Below are 22,338 nucleotides of genomic sequence, written 5' to 3' on the forward strand. Positions count from 1 at the left end.
GAACAGAACCTCCTTAAAGCATAAATCCATAAGACCTATACAACAGTAACACAATGAAAAAAAAAGTATTTAGACAACAACTAGCATGATGAATAGAACAGTATCTCACATAGTTTATATGTGTCTTTATGTGTTAGGTGAGTCTAAGAGTCTCACAACACAACACAGCACACATAGCATAGCACCATATGCTATGGTCTGAATGTTTGTGTTCCCCTGATAAATTCGTATGTGGAAATCTAATCTCTGGTTATTAAGTGACAGTGTCTTTAGAAGGTTATTAGGTCATGCTTTGCTCTCAGTGGGGTTAGTTCCCTTTCCAAAGAGGCCTGAATGAAGGAGCTTGATTGCCCCTTTCACCATTTGAAGACTCAGCAAGAAGGGGCCACCCATGAGGAAGCGGGTTCTCACCAGACATTGAATCTGCCACTTCATTGATCTTGGGCTTCTTAGCCCTCGAAATAAAAGAAATAAATTTCTGTTGTTGATAAGCTACACAGTTTATAGTATTTTGTTATGGCAGCCTAAACTAAGAAAAGCCATCAGAACTTCTGCTATGATTATTTTATCTTTCTTATCTGAATTTCTCTTAAAAGTTTATTATTTTATCACAGTTTTGGTAGTAGTTGATGAAGTCATGTATCTCTTATCTTTAGTTGGCATATGTTGGCTTATATCTGACTTTTCATAGTTTTTTTTATACTAAATGAACAATTAGAAACTATACAAATATTAATAGATTCCAGAGGATTTTTTTTCTCATCTAATAAATATACACTGTTCAGAAAATTTATCACAAAATTTATACTTACATTTTGTCATTCTGATTTTCAAATATACACAAATTCAGATAAAGAACAACCACCACTAGAACTGAAAAGACTGAACTTGATAACGTAACAGTAACAATAGTATGTCACTCACAATCAGAACTAATAGCTAATCATAAACAGGGGCTGAAATTTTGAAAGAGTTGCAAACTTGCAAACTAGCAATAAATTGAACTCAATATCTGATGTGAAAAAGGTGAAACTTTCCCTTTGCCTACAAGGTAGACCTGCAGCAAGACGGTCTTTCCAAATTGTTGGTTAGGGAAGCCTGACATTCAGGGATTGGTAGACTTTCAGAAGCGGGAGTGTTCAGGGATTGATGGACTTTCAGATGTTTTAATGTGGTCATTGGCTTGAGGCATTTACTGATTGGCTATTGTCTAGAGGCATAGACTTGTCATAGTTAGCTGATTTGCAGAGCTTGGGGGCCATTGATTTCCTAACTTTTGGAAACAGTTATTGGTGCAAGGAAGTTGCTGATTGGCTGATTTTCAGAGCATGTGTACTGATATGTTACTGCTAATTAACAGTAGTTATTTGTTCATGAGTTGGGACATTAGTCAAAGGACAGCCTTCCTCTTTGAATATGAAAAATAAATATTTTAACTCTCAGTTTCCCCCTTTTGATCTGTCCTCAGCCAAACCTGCAAGAGGAATCATAAAGGAATATCCAGATGTTTATTTGTGGAGGTATGATTTTTTAGCTAGTGTTAAGATTCAAGTACCAATAACTGTGGCAGAAAACTGTCAACTTTTTGCAATTATTGAAAAAAAAAACTCAATACAGGACATTTAAGGCATCCTAGCAAAGCCAATATAGGACTCAGGACAAAATCATTTAGTACAAGACACCTCTTGCACATACAGTACACCTGGCAACCAGATGCTGGCCGTATCTCAGGCCTGCATCTCTGCGATATTCCCAGAGCAGCTTGTGTTGCAAGTTCCATGAGTTCTCAAAGGGGAGTGAGTGGCCCAAGCTGAAGCTGGATCATTTGAGAAGTTCAAAGCCAGACTAAACAGCTACTGAAAAGTTTGAATCAAAGTGGTGACATAATTAGATTTGATTTTAGAAAGCTTTTTTGGCAACTGTATGGGAAATTTGGAATGGGCAGAGACAGAAACTGGTGACAAATGAGTCTATTAGGAGACTCAATGCCCATGACAAGAGTAACAATCAGAGCCCAAAACTTCTGTTTTTACCAAAGATTAGTGATTTACTTATAATATTGAATAAAATAAGGTATCAATGTTTTGGGGTTTAATTTAAAAGATATCACTTTGCCAGCAATTCTAAGAAAGTTTATGACAAGCAAAGGACTTGGACTTGGTGAATATATTATTCTAGGTTCTTTTGAGAAACAGAACCAATAGGGTAAGTGTATATGCATAGAGAGGATTGTTGAGAGTTCCCTCACTTGGTTATTGAGGCTGGTAAGACCAAATCCTGCAGAATGAGCAGATAGACTGAAGACCTACGGAAGAGCTGATGTTGTGGTTCAAGTTCAAAATCGGCTGTTGAAGAATTCCTCCTTGCCTGAGGAGATCAGCCTTTTATTTTATTCAGACCTTCAGTTGGCTGGATGAAACCCATCCACATTATAGAGGTTGTCTGCTTTACTCAAAATCCACCAAATTTAAGTGTTACTCTTATTTCCCAAATTGGTATTGTATCTGTCTTCTGAGTTGCACTGCCATTAATCCAATATTGAGAAATCAAATTGAAGATGTTTGCCTTTTAAACTTCCACCAGTCAAAGACACCCAGCAGGGATGTTGTAAATCTGCATATGCAGTGACCCCCTACTCAAATGCCTTCTGCTGGTTTTGTGAATAAGTCTTGCACCAATTTAAAGTAATTTGAGTTGGATGATCCTCTGGATGTGCTGCTATTACTATTCTTGCCTTAGTTTTGCCATTTGGCTCAGTGATGTTTTTCCAAATTTAAGAAAAGAGAAAGGCAAATGGTTCAAAATCATGGTAATAGAATAGACAACTAGGTGAAGAGTTCAATTCTAAATTCTTTCCTTAGGAATAGAGTAATTGATTCTAATTAAGAGTTTTTAAAGAACTTACTTAGTTATTAAATCGAGGTAGATTTCTGGGTTCAGATCTTAAATTTCAGGTAATTGTTCAGTTTCCACAACAAATTGGTGTTTATGTTTCCATTTAGCAATTCTTTACTATAAAGCCTTAGTTTTAACTTCTCAGTTTATAAAATTTGAAATGGCACTGGCAGAAACGGGTTAATTATTATTATTATTATTTTTAAACCAGCTTTACAGAGATATAATTGACACACAACAAACTGTGCGTATTTTAAGTGTACAATTTGATTAGTTTTATTGTTGGTATGAAACCATTACCACAACCAAGACAATGAAAAATATTCATTCAAGTTTCCTTGTGTTCCTTTATAATTCCTTTCTCCCACTCCTTCCCCCTTGACCTCAGGCACCCACTGATCTGTTTTCTGTCACTATAGATTAAAACGTGTGGTAAGTAGAATTTTAAGATAACCCCCCAATGACCGTAACACTTATATAATCCCCTTCTCTTTGAGTGTGGGTGAAACCTGTAAATATAGTGAGATATCATTCTCATGATTATGTCTTATTATGTATTGAAAGTGACTTGACAGATGTAATTATCAATTGACCTTAAAATAAAGGAAAGCCTGAGTGAGTCTCACCTAACCTAATGAGCTCTCTTTTTCTTTTGAAAAATTACTTTGGTAATTCAAATTCCCTTGCATTTTCATGTGAATTTTGGAATAACTTTCCAAATTTTGTCATGGATTTTAAATGGCATTGTATTGAATCTATAGATAAATTTTTGGAGAATTGACATCTTAATATTGAGTCTTTTGACCCATAATCATGGTATATATCTTTATTTAGTCTTTAACTTCTCTCAGTAATATCTGCAGTTTTTCAATGTTCAAGTATTCAGGTTTATCACTACATATTGTACTGTTGATTGAATTATAAATTTATTGTTTTTAATTTAAATTTTTGATTGGTAATTGCAAGCAAATAGAAATAATTTTTTTTTATTATTGACATCATATCCTATAACCTTACTTAACTCACTTATTAGTTCTAGTAACCTTTTTGTATACTCAGTTGGATTTTCTACATAGGTGATCATATTGTCTGCAAAATAAAGACAATTTACTTCTTTTCCAATCTGAATACCTTTTATTTCTTCTCTTGGAAACTCAAGAACAATACTGAATACAAATGGTGAGAGCAGATATATTTGTTTTGCTTCTGCTATTGGGGCAAAGCATTCAGTAGTTAAGCATTAAGTGTGATGTTATTAGGTTACTGCAAAAGTAAGTGCTGTTTTACTATTGAAAGTAATTGCAAGGCCGGGCGCGGTGGCTCAAGCCTGTAATCCCAGCACTTTGGGAGGCCGAGGCGGGTGGATCACAAGGTCCAGAGATCAAGACCATCCTGGTCAACATGGTGAAACCCCATCTCTACTAAAAATACAAAAAAAATTAGCTGGGCATGGTGGCACGTGCCTGTAATCCCAGCTACTCAAGAGGCTGAGGCAGGAGAATTGCCTAAACCCGGGAGGCGGAGGTTGTGGTGAGCCGAGATCGCGCCATTGCACTCCAGCCTGGGTAAAAAGAGTGAAACTCCGTCTCAAAAAAAAAAAAAAAAAAAAAGAAAGTAATTGCAAAAAACATAATTGCTTTTGCACAAAAAAATGCCTTTTATCAGGTTTAGGGAGTTCCCTTCTGTTCTGAGATAGCTGAGAGCTTTTGTTTATTTTTAAAATCAGAAATGAATATTGGATTTTTGAAATGTTTCTTCTTTGCCTAATGAGATTTTAAAAATCAGAAGTAAATGTTGGATTTTAAAAATACATTTTATTTGCCTAATGAGTTTTTTTTTTTTTTTTTTTTTTTTTTGAGACGGAGTTTTGCTCTGTCACCTAGGATGGAGTACAGTGACATGATCTTGGCTCATTGCAACCTCTGCCTCCCAGGTTTAAGTGAGTCTCCTCCCTCAGCCTCCTGAGTAGCTGGGATTACAAGAATCTGCCACCACACCTGGCTTATTTTTTGTTGTTGTTATATTTTTAGTAGAAACAGAGTTTCACTATGTTGGCTGGGCTGACGAACTCCTGACCTCAAATGATCCGTCTACCTTGGCCTCCCGAAGTGCTAGAATTACAGGTGTGAGCCACTGTGCTCAGCAGCCAAATGAGGTGTTTAAAATCAGAAGTGAATGCTGAAGTTTTGAAATGTTTCTTCTTTGCCTAGTGAGATTTTTAAAATCAGAAATGAACGGTGGACTTTTGAGATGTGTTTTCCTTGCCTAATTTGATTTTAAAAATCAGAAGTGAATGTTGGATTTTTGAAATGTTTTTCTTTGCCTATGAGAGTATGTGGTTTTCTGTGTTTGTTAATATGGTGAATTACATTGATTAATTTTTAAATGTTAAGCCAGCCTTGCATACCTGGAATAAATTTTATTTGCTAATCATGTATTATCTTTTAAAAACATATTGTTGAATTTGATTCACTAACATTTTACTTAAAATTTTTGTATTAACATTTGTGATGGATATAGGTCAATAGTGTTATAGTCTTAGAACATTTTTGGTTTGGTATTGCGGTAATGCTGGCATCACAGAAGGAGCTGTGAAGTATTTTCTCCTTTTCTATTTTCTGGAAGAGTTTGTGTAGGATTGTAATGACATCTTCCTTAAATATGTCACAGAATTTGTCTGTGAAACCATTTGGGAGGCAAGAATTCTACCACTGAACCACCAGTGCCTCTCAAGTGAAACCATTTGGGCCCAAAGTTTTCTCTCTGGGAAAGTTTTAAACTATGAATTTAATTTCTTTAATAGATACAAGGCAATTCAAGTTTTCTATGTTTTCTTGAGTGAGCTTTGACAGTTTTAAGGAATCTATCCACTTCATTTAAGTTGTTAATTTATTAGCATAAAGATGTTTCTAGTATTTCCTTATTATCCCCTATAGAATATTTATAGAATGTCTATAAAATCTGTAGAGTTGTCATTTCTCTCATTCCTGATATTGCTAATTTGTGTCTTCTCCCTTATTTCCCTCATTAATATGGAAAGAATCTTCTAAATTTTATTGAACTCCTCAAAGAATCAGCTTTTGATTTCACTGGCTTTATTATTTTTCTGCTTTCTATTTAATTAATGTCAGTTCTGATATTTATTAGTTCTTTTCCTCTACATGCTTTGAACTTAATTTTTCCTTCTTTGGTGGAAACTGAGGTCATTGTTTTGAAACTTTTTCTCTTCATATATGGCTACTTAGTTCTATATATGTCCTGCTAAGTCCTAAGTCCTGCTTTAGTGACATCCCACCAATTCTGATATGCTGTGCTTTCATTTTCAATCAATCCCATATATTTTGAATTGCCCTTTTTGTTTCTTCTTTTACCTATTGACTATTTATAAGTGTTCCACTTAGCTTTAAAATACTTGGGGTTTTCCAGAATTCTGTTGTTATTGATTTCTATTTGCCTTCCATTTTGGTCAGTAAACATACTTTGTATGACTTAAATTCTTTTAGATTTATTGAGATGCGTTTTGGGGCTCACACTACATTCTATCTTGGTAAATGGTCCAGGTACACTTGAAAAGAATGTTTCTTTTGCTGTTGCTGCATGAAGTGATCTGTAAATGTCAATTAGATCAAGTTGGATGATACTTCTGTTTAAAGCTTGTATATCAATTGTGTTTTTCTGTTAAGAGAGGGTTATTGAAATCTCTGACTATAATTCATGTTAATTTAAATTAAGGAAAAGGAAGGCAGGTTCAGTTCACCAACCTCCACTGATGAATGTATGTGTGGGGGAGGGTATCATGACCAGAAGTGACTTGAGCCTTCTTAAAAGTTATTAGCCCCTTTAATCTGCCCAAGTAAATTCACTATGTGAATAAAAACAAAGTATTCACTATGAAAACAGCTTCAAGGCAAATATCCTTACCATTCCCTTCACTTATTTTAACCTTACTGTTTTCCCTACCTGTAAAGCTTTATGCTGTATAAAAATACCATGAATTTTTGTATATATGTTCTGGAGATACCACTGTTGCACAGTGATATAGCGTTAGTGGTCTTATGTGTTTCACATTCTTTAATATTGTAACACAAAAGTTGTCATATTCTTGAAAATTCTAAACAAGTTTATATAGAGAGAGTGTCAAGTTTTTGAACGAATGAAATGAAGGAATTGTTCAGTGATTACCTGCATTATAGTACATCTAGCATTCAAGAGAAGATGCATTCTGGTCCCAAAACTTGTTAGACATAAAGTCTCGTTTTCTATTTTGCATTCTGCATCTAACACAGATAACTGAGAAATAATGGACAGATAAATCCGTTGTCTTTCTGCACCTTTGAACATCTTGCTACTTTTGATATTTTGAATGTCTGTTTTTAAAATGTAGTTTGAATACTCAATTGACAGATTTTTAAGCTTTTATGTCACTGCTTATTTCAGTTAAATCAGAGAGATTTCAGGGGAGTTACTGTTTATAGATTGTTAAAGATCCCTCAGGCAACATAAAGGCTGTTGCATGTGGACAGTTTCTTGAATTATAGCGCACAAACTTTAATACCTACCTCAGGAATGATAGGGGTCTTAAATCGGCAGTCATATTTACTAAAGAAACCTAGAGTTTTCTTAGATTGCCAACCTTGGCAAGACAAGAAATGTCAGGGTGACAGAGTTTAAGTGGCTCTTTTCAGATATGTTACACTGATTCTCTATATTTAAGATGTGAAACAGCCTCACAGGAGCTATTTAATTAAGTGAAAGTAAGTCTAGTCCTTTTGGAACTGAACGGTTCAGTGAGCAAATACATATCAGCAAGTGAAGGAAGTGGGGAAGTTATTATGTGCTTCGTAGACACGATGACACTTTATAACCCCGTATCAGGGATCCTAAACAGTGATTGGTTGAGAAAATTATCAAACTGAGTTTAAATTTCAGCAGGTACAAAATTGTCATGCAAAAGTCCAGGACAGTAGGCCACGTTCAGTCTTCAAAAAGAAAGATAAGAAATTCTGGATTTTCAAAGTCCTTTTGAAGCCCTTTAAGGTAAGATGAAACATCCTTTTTACTCAGAACCAACTGATTCGTTTAGAAAGAACTTTGAATTTCAAAGAGGAAGTCAGCTTGATTTTAAGAAGTGAATGACCAGAACCTAAAGAGCAATTATCTAATTATCTATCTATCTATCTATCTATCTATCTATCTATCTATCTATATGTGAATGAATACTCCTTAACAATTAGATTGTTTGCTTCCTTTTTGACTTGTCTTATTGATAGTATGTGTACAAGATAATGGACAATTACGAGCGAAGGAAGAGCTAGATTGGGAAAAAGAAAGATGTACTGAAAACTTGGCCAACTGAGGTGGAAATCTGATAATTAATTATCTGGACACTTTGATTAGTTTTGATTAAAAAAATGAAATAACTCAGATTTCAAAAAATCCACCTTGGGCTTTCAAACAAGGCTTTAATTAGGCTTTGCTTTCCAGTATTTTATTACTTACTTATTATTTATTGTCCCACATACAAAGAGATTTAGTAATCACTAGTGATGCTAAATCTAATTGCTAAATGAAATGAAGCTAAATCTCATTTCATGTGTGACAATAAATGAAATAATCTGAAGGAGGTTCACAAAATTCTAAAGTCTCTGCTTCAGGCTGAGAACACCTGGGCCATTTTTATAGTAGTCTTCGAGGTCATTCACCTGCCCTGACAAACAGTGACAAGCATCAATGTGGAAGTGTTCTGGAGGGGAGCTGAAAGAGAGACGTAGTGGTCAGATTTCTGGATTGCAGCTCAGAAACGGGACACACATCACTCTGGCCTTGGCTGCAGGTACCTTTCCAGGATGTTGTGGCTCTTCCAAATCAGAGTGCAGACAGGCCTTCTGCAGCGCTATGTAATGATTAGGCTTGGGCCTGCCAAGTACAGGATAACTGTGGCTTACTAAACAGCTGGCCTTCAACATCTGTGCCCCAGAGCTTTGCGCGACACTTGTCCTGGTGTCACTTCAGCCTCACTTGAATCTATGGCATTTTAGAAGGGACCCTAGCTCTTCTTGGCTTTCTGTTGAACAGCTAGAAGAGTGAGCACTTTTTTTCTCCCTCAGTACCCCTGAAACTATGTCATTTTACATGTGAGAAAATGCCAATAATTCTCATGATAGTTGATATTCAGTGAAGTTTTATTATATTTTCACTATCATCATTAAATCCAATTAAGGCCATTTTACGACACGCAGAATTATAATCTATACATCCAGTGGGAGTTCATGAAATAGGAGTAAAACTTTCCTTTCTATAATAATGGCATCATTACATCAAGAAATCCAACTTGCTATATAAATTAATTTTTTTACTCACACAGATTGCAAAATAGCTATTCCAATTTATCAAAAACATATATTAGACCATTTCTGAATTTGAATTCTAACAGGGATGAAGAATCATGTGTTTAGAAGTCCCATATAATAAGTGCTATCATTTATTAGAAAATTGCAAAGTGCCTGAAGCAATGCTAGATATTGTTTATAGTCATAAACATTTATCAACAACATTCAGAAAATGTCTTTATCTGTGCTTTGCGTTGGAATACAATAATCACCAAGACACTGTCCTGGGCCTCAGGAGCTTTCAATAAATCAGGGCAACACATAAGTAACTAGGCAATTTTAAAAAGTGCAATGTGTTTCTAGGGAGATGCGCAAAACTGCTTGGTATAAAAAGGAAAGAGATACCAAAAATCCTTGGAGGGAAGTCAGAGAGGGCTTCTCAGAGATAATTCTACCAAACTTCAGGATAATCCTGAAGTACAAGTATTGTTATCATCCCAGGTGGAGGGATAATAAAGCTACTCAAATTTCTCAAGCTTCCACAGCAAGTAGCAGGGGTAGCATCTGAACCCAGGTCTCTGAATACAAACCCCATATTCTTCCGCTATCATAGGTTCCCTCATGTTAGTAACTTCTTTCTCTTAAAGTCTAGTATAGCTCAATTCTATAGATTTGGAGTGAAGACAACAAGTGTTTCATCTTTTAAGCACAATTTCAGCAGAATTAGTTAATACTTGATTAAAGCTATTCAGAAGAGAAAGAGATGTTTTTACATCCAAGAATTGCAGAAGAACAAAGTTATGACTATGCCCTTTGTACCTATATGGCTGTTTTCCTTCATTGGCACAGGCAGAAAAAAATCTAGGAAGCTACATTAGTGCTGAATCTGGTAATGACCCCATCACCACACCAGGTATGTTCTGGAACATCATACGTCTTCTCATGTTAGATACATGCTCCTTGCCTAGGAAAAGGACAGATGCTTACATGTCAAAATAATATAGCACTATGATGATCACTTTTACTTTATAAGTAATTTTGTGCTGTTCCTTTTTTTTATACAGCCATTGATTATTATTATTCCTAAAGAAAATGAAGATAATTACGTATTTTTGCATTTGGGCAGTAGCATGGGCCATTCCAGTAAGTATGCCTTTCTCAGAAAACCTCTTCACTTTGTTATCTCTTTTAACCTAACATTAATACAAAATGTAGTGTGTGTGTGTGTGTGTGTGTGTGTGTGTGTGCGCATGCATGTGTGTGTATGTGTGTGTGTGTGTGTGTGTATTTCCTCAATATTTTGTTAATAGGCTAATTCTAAACATTCAGATTTGCACAAAAGGCATTATGTGGGGTCTCAACAAAACCACTTCAACTCATATTCTCTTTCCTCTATAGAAACTCACGTCTTGTTTGAAGGATTATTATTTAAAACATTTATTCAGATAAATTTACACTTAGTGCCCAGAAGTCATGGAGACTTTGTCAATCTTTGCTTCATACTCTGCAAATTTCATTTTAATATGAACAAAGTCCACACTGCTTAGGAAGTTTCCACGAAAGAATAATAGGAAAAAGTAGGATTTTTTTTAACATATGGGAAATGAATGTTTACTCAGAGAGTTATTATTTACGTGCTCACTGAGGAAAATTTGGAATATACAGCATTAATACCAATAAAAGTTGGGAAAATTAAACCATTTGTAATTTTCCTATCCAGCATCCATGTTTAACATTTTGGTATGCTTTCATAATACCAATAATTTGATATTCATGTAGTTGAAAATGTTCTCAAGTATTTCAGATGTGCTCTTGCAGTGCATAGAAGTATAATAGCATAATACTTGATTTTGCTTCTGTGCAGGCTCTGGTCATGCCTACCGTTGTCTTAAGAGCTTTGGTCAAGATTACACTTAGACTGGGTCTTGTGCTATTGCAAGAGAGGTTTGTTGTACAGAAACACCAGCAGTCTATCCCCTCATCTTTCTAAAAGACTCTTTTCTTCTACAGTTAAGTTGGCTGAGCTAACACATCCATAAAATTGATAATACCACAGTGAAACATTTCCATGTACCCAGTTTAAACTCTACACACATTCTGTGAGAAGCCACTTCTCTTTTCTTTCTGATTAGATTATACTTTGGCCTTTGTGTTAAATCTTTCTTCTTCATTGAGGGAAAATGTGTGTGTGTGTGTGTGTGTGTGTGCGCGCGTGCGTGTGCGTGCATGTGAGTGCATGCCTGTTCATGCACATATTCACAAATAAAAACCTTTTCAATAGCCAGCATTTTCTACTTGGCAGGTTCCTCAGAGCAAACCACTGGAGAGACATGTTGTTGAGAAATCTGGGAATTTACCTCTCTTCACAAGATTAAAACTGTCAGTACAGGTATAGGACATAAAATATTTCATTTTATTTTCTATTTCTGAGTCGCTACATTCCATTAACTTCTCCAAGATTGGAAAATGCTATTCTTCAAGATCACTGATACTTATAATTAATTAAGTTGTTTCTCTTTTTCAGGATGAGTTAAATGCCAATGGAACCACTAAAGAAACTGGTGTCCCCATGCATGAAAGTGAAAGAGGAAGGCAAGAGCATACCCAAGATGGTCACAAGGGAGAAGAGAATGGCTCTGAGTGGGCAGAAGTAGGAGGGAAGAGTTTTCCTACATATTCCACAATAGCAAATGAAGAGGGGAATATTGAGGGTTGGAATGGGGACACAGGAAAAACAGAAACATATGGTCATGATGGAATACACAGGAAAGAAGAAAACACCACAGCAAATGGCATCCAGGGACAAGTAATCATCATTGACAATGCCAGAGCCACAAACAGAAGCAACACTAGTGGAAATACTGATAAGAATACCCAAAATGGGGATGTTGGTGATGCAAGTCACAATGAGGATGCTGCTGTTGTCCAGGAAGAGGGACCCCAACTAGCTGGAAGCAATAACAGTACAGACAATGAGGATGAAATAATTGAGAACTCCTGTAGAAATGAGGGTAATAGAAGTGAAATAACACCTCAGATCAACAGCGAGAGAAATGGGACTCAGAAGGCTGAGGTGACACGAGGCATTGGAGAAGATGATGGCCTGGATAATTCTGACGGGAGTCCTAGTGGGAATGGAGCAGAGGAGGATGAAGACAAGGGCTCTGGTGATGATGAAGATGAAGAGGCAGGGAATGGAAAAGACGGCAGTGATAACAGCAAGGGCCAGGAGGGCCAGGACGATGGGAAAGATGATAATAATAGTAGCATGGGTCAAAATTCAGATAGTAGTGAAGATTATGACCCTGAAGGCAAAGAAGACCCCCACAATGATGGTGAGGGAGACAACACCTCCAAGAGTGAGGAGAATTCTGCTGGTATTCCAGAAGACAATGGCAGCCAAAGAATAGCGGACTCCCAGCAGCTCTACCACAGAGAAAGCAAAGGTGTAGAAAATGGAATCACTGAAGAATCAGAGCCACATGCTGTTGGGAAGACCCAAGATAAGGTAAGTTTGTAAAGCTGATCTCTTTCAATGGCAGTTCAAATTCTTCCCCTCCATCTACTGATGTTAGCACAAACATGAAACCATGACAAGCATCCATGTATTTTTGCATCCACATTACTTGACTATTTAAAGGAAAGCTAGAAGCTTTGCCAGTCTTTAATACAGAACAACTTTAAAAATAATACATTTCTGAGAACTTGGTTACAATTCTAGAAAGTTCTTATGCAAAATTATGGCTCCCCCATGTAATTGTTTGCAAAAGTTCCTACTGGGTAGGTATATGAATGGGTTTTTAAGGAATCTAAACACCAGGGTGCTTTCAATTATGGAATAAAGCACATTTTCACAAATAACTGTGAAGTACTAGAAGTGGAACTCCTATCCCTATGGTAACTTTCCCCCATTATTCTTCCTCAGATCAATACAATTTTGCAGCAAATATTCACTAATTCATCATTCTTTCCTTCATCCTTCCACAGGGAATAGAAATCAAAGGTCCCAGCAGTGGCAACAGAAATATTACGAAAGAAGCTGCGAAGGCCAACGAAGATAAAGAGAATAAAGGACAACATGGAGTGATCTTGGGCAAAGGAAATGTGAAGACACAAGGGGAGGTTGACAACACAGAAACACCTGGCCAAAAATCAGGACCAGGAAATAAAGTTGAACGCAGCAACACAGGTAGTGACAGCAAGAGTGATGGTTATGACAGTTATGATTTTGATGATGAGTCCATGCAAGGAGATGATCCTGACAGCAGTGATGAATCTAATGGCAATGATGATGCTAATTCAGAAAGTGACAATGACAGCAATAGCCAAGGAGATGCTTCTTATAACTCTGATGAATCAAAAGATAATGGCAATGACAGTGACTCAAAAGGAGAAGATGGTGACAGTGATAGCACATCAGATGCTAATGATAGTGACAATAATGGCAATGGTAACAATGGGAACAATGACAATGGCAAATCAGACAGTGGCAAAGGCAAATCAAATAGCAATGATAGTAATGACAGCAGTGACAGTAGCGACAGCAGTGACAGCAGTGACAGTGACAGCAGTGACAGCAGTGACAGTGATAGTGAGAGCAGCAATAGCAGTGATAGTGATAGCAGTGACAGTGATAGCAGTGAGAGCAGCAGTAGCAGTGACAGTAGTGATAGTAGTGACAGCAGTGACAGTGACAGCAGTGATAGTGACAGTGACAGTAGTGATAGCAGTGATAGTAGTGACAGCAGTGATAGCAGTGACAGTAGTGATAGTAGTGACAGCAGTGACAGTGACAGCAGTGATAGTGACAGTGATAGTAATAGCAATGACAGTAGTGACAGCAGTGATAGCAGTGACAGTGATAGTAGTGATAGTAGTGACAGTAGTGACAGCAGTGATAGCAGTGACAGTAGTGATAGCAGTGACAGTAGTGACAACAGTGACAGCAAGTCAGACAGCAAATCAGATAGCAGTGACAGCAGTGATAGTGACAGTAAGTCAGACAGCAGTGACAGCAGCAACAGCAGTGAAAGTGACAGCAGTGACAGCAGTGATAGCAGTGACAGCAGCGATAGTAGTGACAGCAGCAATAGCAGTAACAGCAGTGATAGTGACAGCAACAATAGCAGTGACAGCAGTGATAGTGACAGCAGCAATAGCAGTGACAGTAGCGATAGTGACAGTAGTGATAGCAGCGACAGCAGTGACAGCAGTGATAATGACAGCAATGATAGCAGTGACAGCAGTGACAGCAATGACAGCAGCAACAGCAGTGATAGCAGTGACAGCAGTGATAGCAGTGACAGTAGTGATAGCAGTGACAGCAGCAACAGTAGTGATAGCAGTGACAGCAGCGATAGCAGTGACAGTAGTGATAGCAGTGACAGCAGTGACAGCAGCGATAGCAGTGACAGTAGTGATAGCAGTGACAGCAGTGATAGCAGTGACAGTAGTGATAGCAGCAACAGCAGTGACAGCAGCGATAGTGATAGCAGTGACAGCAGTGACAGCAGCGATAGTGATAGCAGTGACAGCAGTGACAGCAGCGATAGCAGTGACAGTAGTGATAGCGACAGCAGTGACAGCGATAGCAGTGACAGCAGCGATAGCAGTGACAGTAGCGATAGCAGCAACAGCAGCGACAGTGATAGCAGTGACAGCAGTGATAGTAGTGACAGTAGTGACAGCGATAGCAGTGACAATAGTGATAGCAGCGACAGCAGCGACAGTGATAGCAGTGACAGCAGTGATAGCAGTGACAGTAGTGACAGTGATAGCAGTGACAGTAGTGACAGCGATAGCAGTGACAGTAGTGATAGCAGTGACAGCAGTGACAGCAATAGTGACAGTAGCGATAGCAGCGACAGTAGTGATAGCAGCGACAGCAGCAACAGTGATAGCAGTGACAGCAGCGATAGCAGTGACAGTAGTGACAGCGATAGTGACAGTAGTGATAGCAGCGACAGCAGTGACAGCGATAGCAGTGACAGTAGCGATAGCAGCGACAGCAGTGACAGCGACAGCAGCGACAGCACATCTGACAGCAGTGATGAGAATAACAGCCAGAGCAAATCTGGTAATGGCAACAATGGAAGTGACAATGACAGTAGTGACAGTGAAGGCAGTGACAGTAACCACTCAACTAGTGATGATTAGAACAAAAGAAAAAAACCCACAAGATTCCTTTTGTAAAAGTTTGGTAATGGAGCAGAAAAAAGATTTCCAAGAAAGTAAAGAAATCGGAGAAATAAACAGGAGATGTACGTAAACATCCACAAAAAAAACTAGGGGAATCAAGTCAAACAGTTGGAATCAGAACCAAGGCCTAACTCCTGCAGAGAGAGACTCTGAATGCATGACCTTTGGTACATGCCTGTTAATATTCATGTTCGGAAGATATTTTGTTAAAAGTGTAAATCTAAACATAAAAGAACAATTAAAATATTCTTTAATACTTCACGCAGAAACCTCAAGTAATCACTACATGATAACTTCAATTTAAGTGCTGTGTGCTTCAGAGAATGCAGTAGGTGAACACATCTTAAAAGCAACCTGTGGCATTGCCTTAGGTCTCCACAGTTATGTATTCTGGAGAGGTGGTCTGCTTACTGCTGAGTAAAAGATGCTGTTCTGTGATAGCCAACTTGGTTTCAGATTCAGTTGCTTGTTCTATGGAAGAAATACATTTGTTACATGAAAAATATTGCAGCTACCATTCAACCTATTTGGGCCATGGGAATAATCTTTCTAACGATCAAATAGAGTAGTTATAAATCACAGAAATTTTAAAGAGTGCTAGTCAGAAAAGAGCTCAGAGATGAGTTGGTGTATAAAATCTGATCCGTAATCTGATGTATAACATCTGATGTTAAAATCTGATTAAAAAAAAAATACATCTCAGCAAACCACAGGAAATTTAGCACAAAGTCCCGAAAACTACTGGCAAGCAGTACTTAGAACAGTGTCTTACTCCCAGGAGCCACTCCAAATGTTAACCAGTAAATGACACATGAATGACTCTGGAGGAATATCACTTTTTTTTTTAAATTGGATATTTTGGAATTTATTTATAGGCTAAGCAATAAGTTACTCAGATTAACACAGATCAATACCGCCTTGACTTGCCGACCCAGAGAATTCTAATTAGAGCATGACTTTTTGAACTCTAGAACTGTGTTACGTGCCATCAATTATTTACATCAGTCTCACCAAGTCATTCTTTGTTCACATTTCTCTTGAAAACCTGAACGTACCAAAACTTCTAAACCAGACACTAAGCCACCCTTCCCACTATTAATCTCTTTAATAAAGTTAAAGTGGCTGCTGGGGAATGGTTTGGAAAACTCTTTTACGCAGTTACAATCTGAGTATGTATCACTCAGCTTTGGCATGAATGAAGGTAATTCTTAGGCCCAAGATGAAGCCCAATTCCTAGAAAATAACAATCTTAAAGTGTATGAGAATAGAGATGAACATTTAATAGGGTGGAGATATAGTTTATCATCTAAACTAGGGCACTTTGGAGAATGAAAGGGGTGATATGAGTAACTATATGGATGCAGGAGATATAATTTGAAATTGTCCCAGGGAAACTGGGAGATACTATAACCCTAACCGATAAGGCTTAAGGGTATTTTTCAAGGTTTAGTAGTGATGCTTTGAAATCTCCATCTTTTTCCATGAGATAATTATTTTAGCTTTGTTCTAATGCAAAGCTGAAAATCTATAGAGTGAGATTATGAACACAACTTCTTTAATGTTAATTTTAAACCAGTAGTTGACAATTTACCTTCTAATGGCAGGCATATTTTATAAAAAGAGTTTCAGGAGGTTTATTTTTCTACCTTCTTCCTCCCCTATGCAAGTGTTCTTTAGTTAAGGGATCAACATTGTAAGAAATATTGTTGAAGAGTTTTAAAATATTATTCATAAACTTCTTGGTAATTCTTAAGAGTGTAAAATGTCCAGGTTTCTACCACATCACAGCCACATCATGACTCTGAACTTCTTTCCTTAGAATATGTTCTAGGTTTTAAATTTCTTCATATTTTAGGGTTTTCTTGTTTTGTTTTAATTTGTAAAGCACTGCTTCTAGTACGTGTCACGACTATTTCAAAAGGTGGCTATAAACACTAAGTCAGGCAATGGACATGGAACTCTGTAAACTATACAAGATACAAAAATGAAGGCGAGAAATCTCAGTGTTATAATAGACAACCATTTATACAATTGCTCACACGGAAAATTCTCTTCATCCTAAAGAATCTGCAAATAACCCTTCTATCACAAAATCCGATGTATAATATTTCTTTTAAAATTAACTATTTTTAATTGAAAAAGGAATATATGTATATGCACAAAATAAAAAAATCAAACACCATAAAAAGGTCTACAGAAGTTTTGTTTTAAATCTTGACCCTTCTAGACTCCCAGCCCTCTATTTCTCTTTCCTATTGCCTGTAAGCCATTCTTATCACCAATATTTTGTGGAGCCTTTCAGAAATAGTCTATGCACATACATTCTTCTTTTGAAAACGTGGAAGTCTACTATATACAATACGTTCATCTAGCTTTTCTCAATTTAACAAATACCTTAAATATTGGTTCATAGCACACAGATCAACTTCATTTTTCTTCACAGGTGTGCTTGATTTCATTTTATGAAGTGCCATAAGGTTTGATCTGCCCTTATTGTTCCATCATTTTCTAAGCCAGTTCCAGTCCAATAAGAGTCTCTGCAGATATTGCCTGCAGTAAGAGAGTAAGCTGCATCAATTTCTAGTCAGTGCTTATAAAGATTTTACCTTAAGAAATATTTGAGGGAAGGGATGCTTAGAATCTAAGGTTGATATCAGAAATAACAAAGAAATGATCTTTTTTTTTTATACAATAACATCTGCATTGACTTCTGGATGTTCAGGGCAAGAATGGAGCAGACACACTATGAAAGAACATTGCAAAAGCAGATCCTTTGAACACAAGAATTCTGGTATTAGGAAGCAAAGTTTATTGTGAGTTATTTTCTGGAATAAAGATTAAGACACTGCCTGGTAATATTGCCCACAATAACAGTACTTTTTAAACTGCAGGCTGCCACTCATTTAGTAGATCATACCAATTTAGTGACTAATGACAAGTATTTTATAAAACAAAAGAATAAAAAAGAAAAATTATAGTGTACTGTTTTGTGAAGCTGGATCATATCTATCTATATATGCGCACACACGAATATATCTAAGTGTACATGTAATAGGACCTAATGTAAAATATTTTTCTGACTCTTGGTTGTAGTTTTAAAAGTTTGAAAGCAGTTGCTTTAGAAAATAATTCCTGCTAGTAATCATTTTATATTTACTTTTTCACATTGACTTTTTTTCCTTGGAAGCCTCTAAGTTTCTTTCCCACTTTGAAGCAGAGACTTAAAAGACAAAAACAAAAACAAAAACAACAAACAAACAAACAAACAAAACCAAGAAAGAAAGAAGGATGTACGTGCAGAGGGGTCAGGGAAGAATGGCAGTGGAACGTGTTTCTAGATTTATCTGTACCACAGGAAAAGAGCCAAGGAAACATTGTCAGTCTTGAACAAGAGAGTATCATGATGGTGTTGGTGGATTTGTTAGATTTCTCTCTGGCTACATGGATTACTCCACTTATGACTAAAGACAAGATCTGAAAACTTACTTCCAAAGGTGGTCTTGTCTTCCCCATCTGACTGGAGAATTCCTTCTGCATGGACTCATACCACCAATCAGGAAATATGGTGACAGTTTTTTGTTGTTGTTTATAAAATCTATTTTTTACATAGAAAGATAACCTGTATAAAGTTATACCTCACCATACAAATGCATTTAAAATTATTAACTGAAGTATAATTTCCCAGAAGTCAAACTTGCTTTATGCTTTGTAATGGAAATTTTGAAACACTTTAGACCAAAATAACCAGGAACAATTTTCCTCTCCCTAAAAGGAGCAGAAACAGAATAGACTAGTTCAGTCATAGATGAAAATATCATTGTGTTCTCACAGTGATCCATTCACTGCTGCTTAGAAGCAAATCCTCTGGAGACTGAAACAAACTAACAACACAATGTTCCCATCCTCTACCCCCTGAACAGGGATCTTGAATTCAGATGCCGAAAAATTAAAGAAAGAAGTCAATTCCTATGGGGCAGCCTTGCAGCTCAGAAAAAGAGTGCAAAGTCTAAAGATCACCAATACATAAGACTAAACCTGTTTTCATGAGTTTTCCCAGTTCCCACTCTAGCATGAAACACTGACTTTATAGAGCTTGATCAGAAGGCACTTCACTTATTCCCAAACTCATTATTTTGGACTTTGCCACCTGCTCTACCCCTCTCTCCTTTACTCTGTTTCCTTATTTTCCTCCCTAGTCTTTTTCTCTTCAAAGAGATTAAGAAAGCTCTGTGGGGAGGAAACTCTTTGCCCTTTGCAGATTTTAATTCCCAGGTATCTCCCTTTGTGAGAACCCAGACAAACCCTCTGGCCAAGGACTGCTGTGCTTGGGTTTATATCACTGGTCTTTTTGCACACTCCTGGATTTCAGTCTCAACCAGCTGGTTCCTACCTTCCAGGCACTTTCCTCAGTTGAAATCACTGAATCTTTCTTTGCTATCCTAACTCCATCTTCTTATTCTGAGACCAGTCAGAACTGAAGGCAAGAGCAACAGACCAACACTGAGGTATGGTGCGATGGCACACTGATTTCTTGTCTTATCTTAGTATCTTATAAGTAGACTCGGACCTTGTCACAAAGCAACAATTCTCTTTGAGTGACCTTATCTTCGAACTTGGCTTCTGTCTAGCTTCTTCATACTATTCTGGTAAATGGATGAGAATTTCCCCAGCCCAATCAGCCTGAGAACACCAGGAGCAAGCTGTGTCAACTGTTACCTGATACAGTTGAGTTTATGGACCCAATGCAATGAAGGCGACTGTGGACCAGAGCAGGGGATGACTCAGCAAAGCAAAAGATAGAATTATTGTAAGATTGCAGGAAACAGTGGAATTTAGATGGTATTTAAATGAAGCAGTGTTTGAAAGGTTCAAAGCAAGGCAGGGATAAGGATTTGGACTATGAAATAGACCCAGGCTCCTGTTTCTTTGCAATGTACAAAGTTAAGACGAATATGGACTGTTGTATCCAGAAACCCCTTATCTGAATCTCTCTGCACTTGGGTTGTAAATTGAGAATGCTTCTGTGTGTCAAAGGAGCTTAGACTTTCCAGGAAAGAATGAAGTGTTTCATTCTTACCAATATAATCTACAACAACAAAGTCTTTGATAATCTTTGATTTTGAAAAAAATAAAGTTTCTTAATGACTAATAAGGCAGGGGTCATTCAACAAAGAGAGTTGTTATTTTATAGCTTCAACATCCTTAAGAGAAATATTATTTCCTGCTCAGTTTGCAGCTGTCTTTGTATATGTCTATTAATGTAGTCTGAGAAACGGCGGGCAGATTTTTTACTCTCTCAGTCTGAGCTAATTTTTGTTTTCTGAGGATGTATGTTTCTGTTAAAACTAAGACTCTGCCTATCCCACTAGTCTGGTAGTCCCCAACATTTTTGGCACCGGGGACCATTTCTTGGAAGACAAGGTCAGGGGAGGGAGAGGATGGTTTCAGGATGATCCAAGCACATTACATTTATAATTAGATTTTCTTAAGAAGAGTGCAACCTAGATCCCTCAAAGGCACAGCCCACAATAGGGTTTGCACTCCTATGAGAATCTAATGCTGTGGCTGATCTGACAGGAGGCAGGGCTCAGGCAGTAATACTTGCTCACCTGCCACTCACCTCCTGCTGTGCGGCCTGGTTCCTAACAAGCCACAGACTGGTATTGGTCTGCGACCCAGTGGTTGGGATCTCCTGTGCTAGTTCTTCAGAATCAGGCAGAATTCCCAGATGTCTGTCTGTTCTTTAAATATCACCCAATATCACCTATTGGACTTTGCATCACTCCCATTGTCTCTGTTTCTCTTTTGCTAATTATTATCTGTACCCTGAAAGCACATTGCTGTTTTGTGAATTCCTGTGTTTTGCATACAACTTTCATTGCTTAAACCCTGCAGTGTGGCACAACTCCTTCACACTCATTTCTCACCTGCTCCATGTAGATGGAATTCCATGTTCCGTCTCTTTTCTGTTTATCCCATTCTTACTAGAAGCCTACCATAAGTTGTTAAGTTCTGGGAGTTAGCAGTTCTCATCTCTAAACTGAACTCAACAATCCTCTCTAGAATCCAGGTCGCTGTGCATTAACTTTGTAGATGTCTTCTTTCCCAGAGTTTCCCCTGGCTCTGGGTTTCTGAAGTTCAGTTTCTAATTTTGGCATGCTTCTCCTCACCCTTTTAGCTTGTCTGAAGGACCGTTAAAATTACACATTTTTTTAAAAAAAAGATTTCCAAGAGAGTTTATTTTGGTTTTTATTTTTTATAATTTCACCTTTCATTTTTGATTCAGGGGGTATATGCACGGATTTGTTCCCTGGGGATATGCGTGATGCTGAGGCTTGGAGTACAGTCGATCCCAACACTCAGGTACCAAGCATTGGATCCAATAGTTAGTTTTGCAGCTCCTGCCCCTCCTCCCTCTAGTACCCTCCAGTTTCTGTTGTTGCCATCTTTATGTCCCTGAGTACCCATGCTTAGCTCCCATTTGCAAGTGAGAACATGTGGTATTTGGTTTCCTGTTTCAGAGTTGGTTCACTTAGGATAATGGCCTCCAGATGCATCTGTGTTGCTGCAGAAGACATGATTCCATTCTTTTATGGCTGCATAGTATTCCACAGCATATATGTACTACATTTTCTTCATTCACACCACCAGCGATCGACATCTAGGTTGACCCCATGTCTTTGCTGTTTTGAATAGTGAAGAGTCTAATCTTCAAAAACTGTTGCAAATTTTTTCTTTCAGTACAGCTCAAATCTTCACCCATAATTATCTGCCAGTTGATGGCACTGAATTTCATTTCAGGATTGTAAAAGAAGAGCATTGAACCTAGAGTTCTCACCAGAGTCCTCTTTTCCACTCTGACTAGATCCCGAACAAACAAAATAAGCAAAAAAAAAAATCCACAAACTAATCAGAA

At 37.5% G+C, this 22,338-nt stretch overlaps 1 protein-coding gene across 1 annotated transcript; it reads left to right on the top strand.

Moving 5' to 3' along the window:
- The first annotated feature begins 10,316 nt into the window (after nt 1-10,316).
- Nucleotides 10,317-15,380, top strand: DSPP (dentin sialophosphoprotein). The gene is made up of 4 exons (XM_039468600.1): nt 10,317-10,367; nt 11,527-11,613; nt 11,749-12,732; nt 13,212-15,380. The coding sequence occupies exons 1-4, from the start codon at nt 10,317-10,319 to the stop codon at nt 15,378-15,380; spliced, it is 3,291 nt and encodes a 1,096-aa protein (XP_039324534.1).
- The last annotated feature ends 6,958 nt before the right edge of the window (nt 15,381-22,338 follow it).

This window comes from Saimiri boliviensis, chromosome 3 (assembly GCF_048565385.1).
Source record: "Saimiri boliviensis isolate mSaiBol1 chromosome 3, mSaiBol1.pri, whole genome shotgun sequence".
Taxonomy (NCBI): Eukaryota; Metazoa; Chordata; class Mammalia; order Primates; family Cebidae; genus Saimiri; species Saimiri boliviensis.

Excerpts from the sequence above, each read along its gene's own strand:
- DSPP (XM_039468600.1), top strand. The coding sequence starts at position 10,317 with ATGAAGATAATTACGTATTTTTGCATTTGGGCAGTAGCATGGGCCATT. Across the intron at positions 10,368-11,526 it reads CAGTAGCATGGGCCATTCCA|GTTCCTCAGAGCAAACCACT; the intron begins GTAAGTATGCCT and ends TCTACTTGGCAG. Across the intron at positions 12,733-13,211 it reads TTGGGAAGACCCAAGATAAG|GGAATAGAAATCAAAGGTCC; the intron begins GTAAGTTTGTAA and ends ATCCTTCCACAG.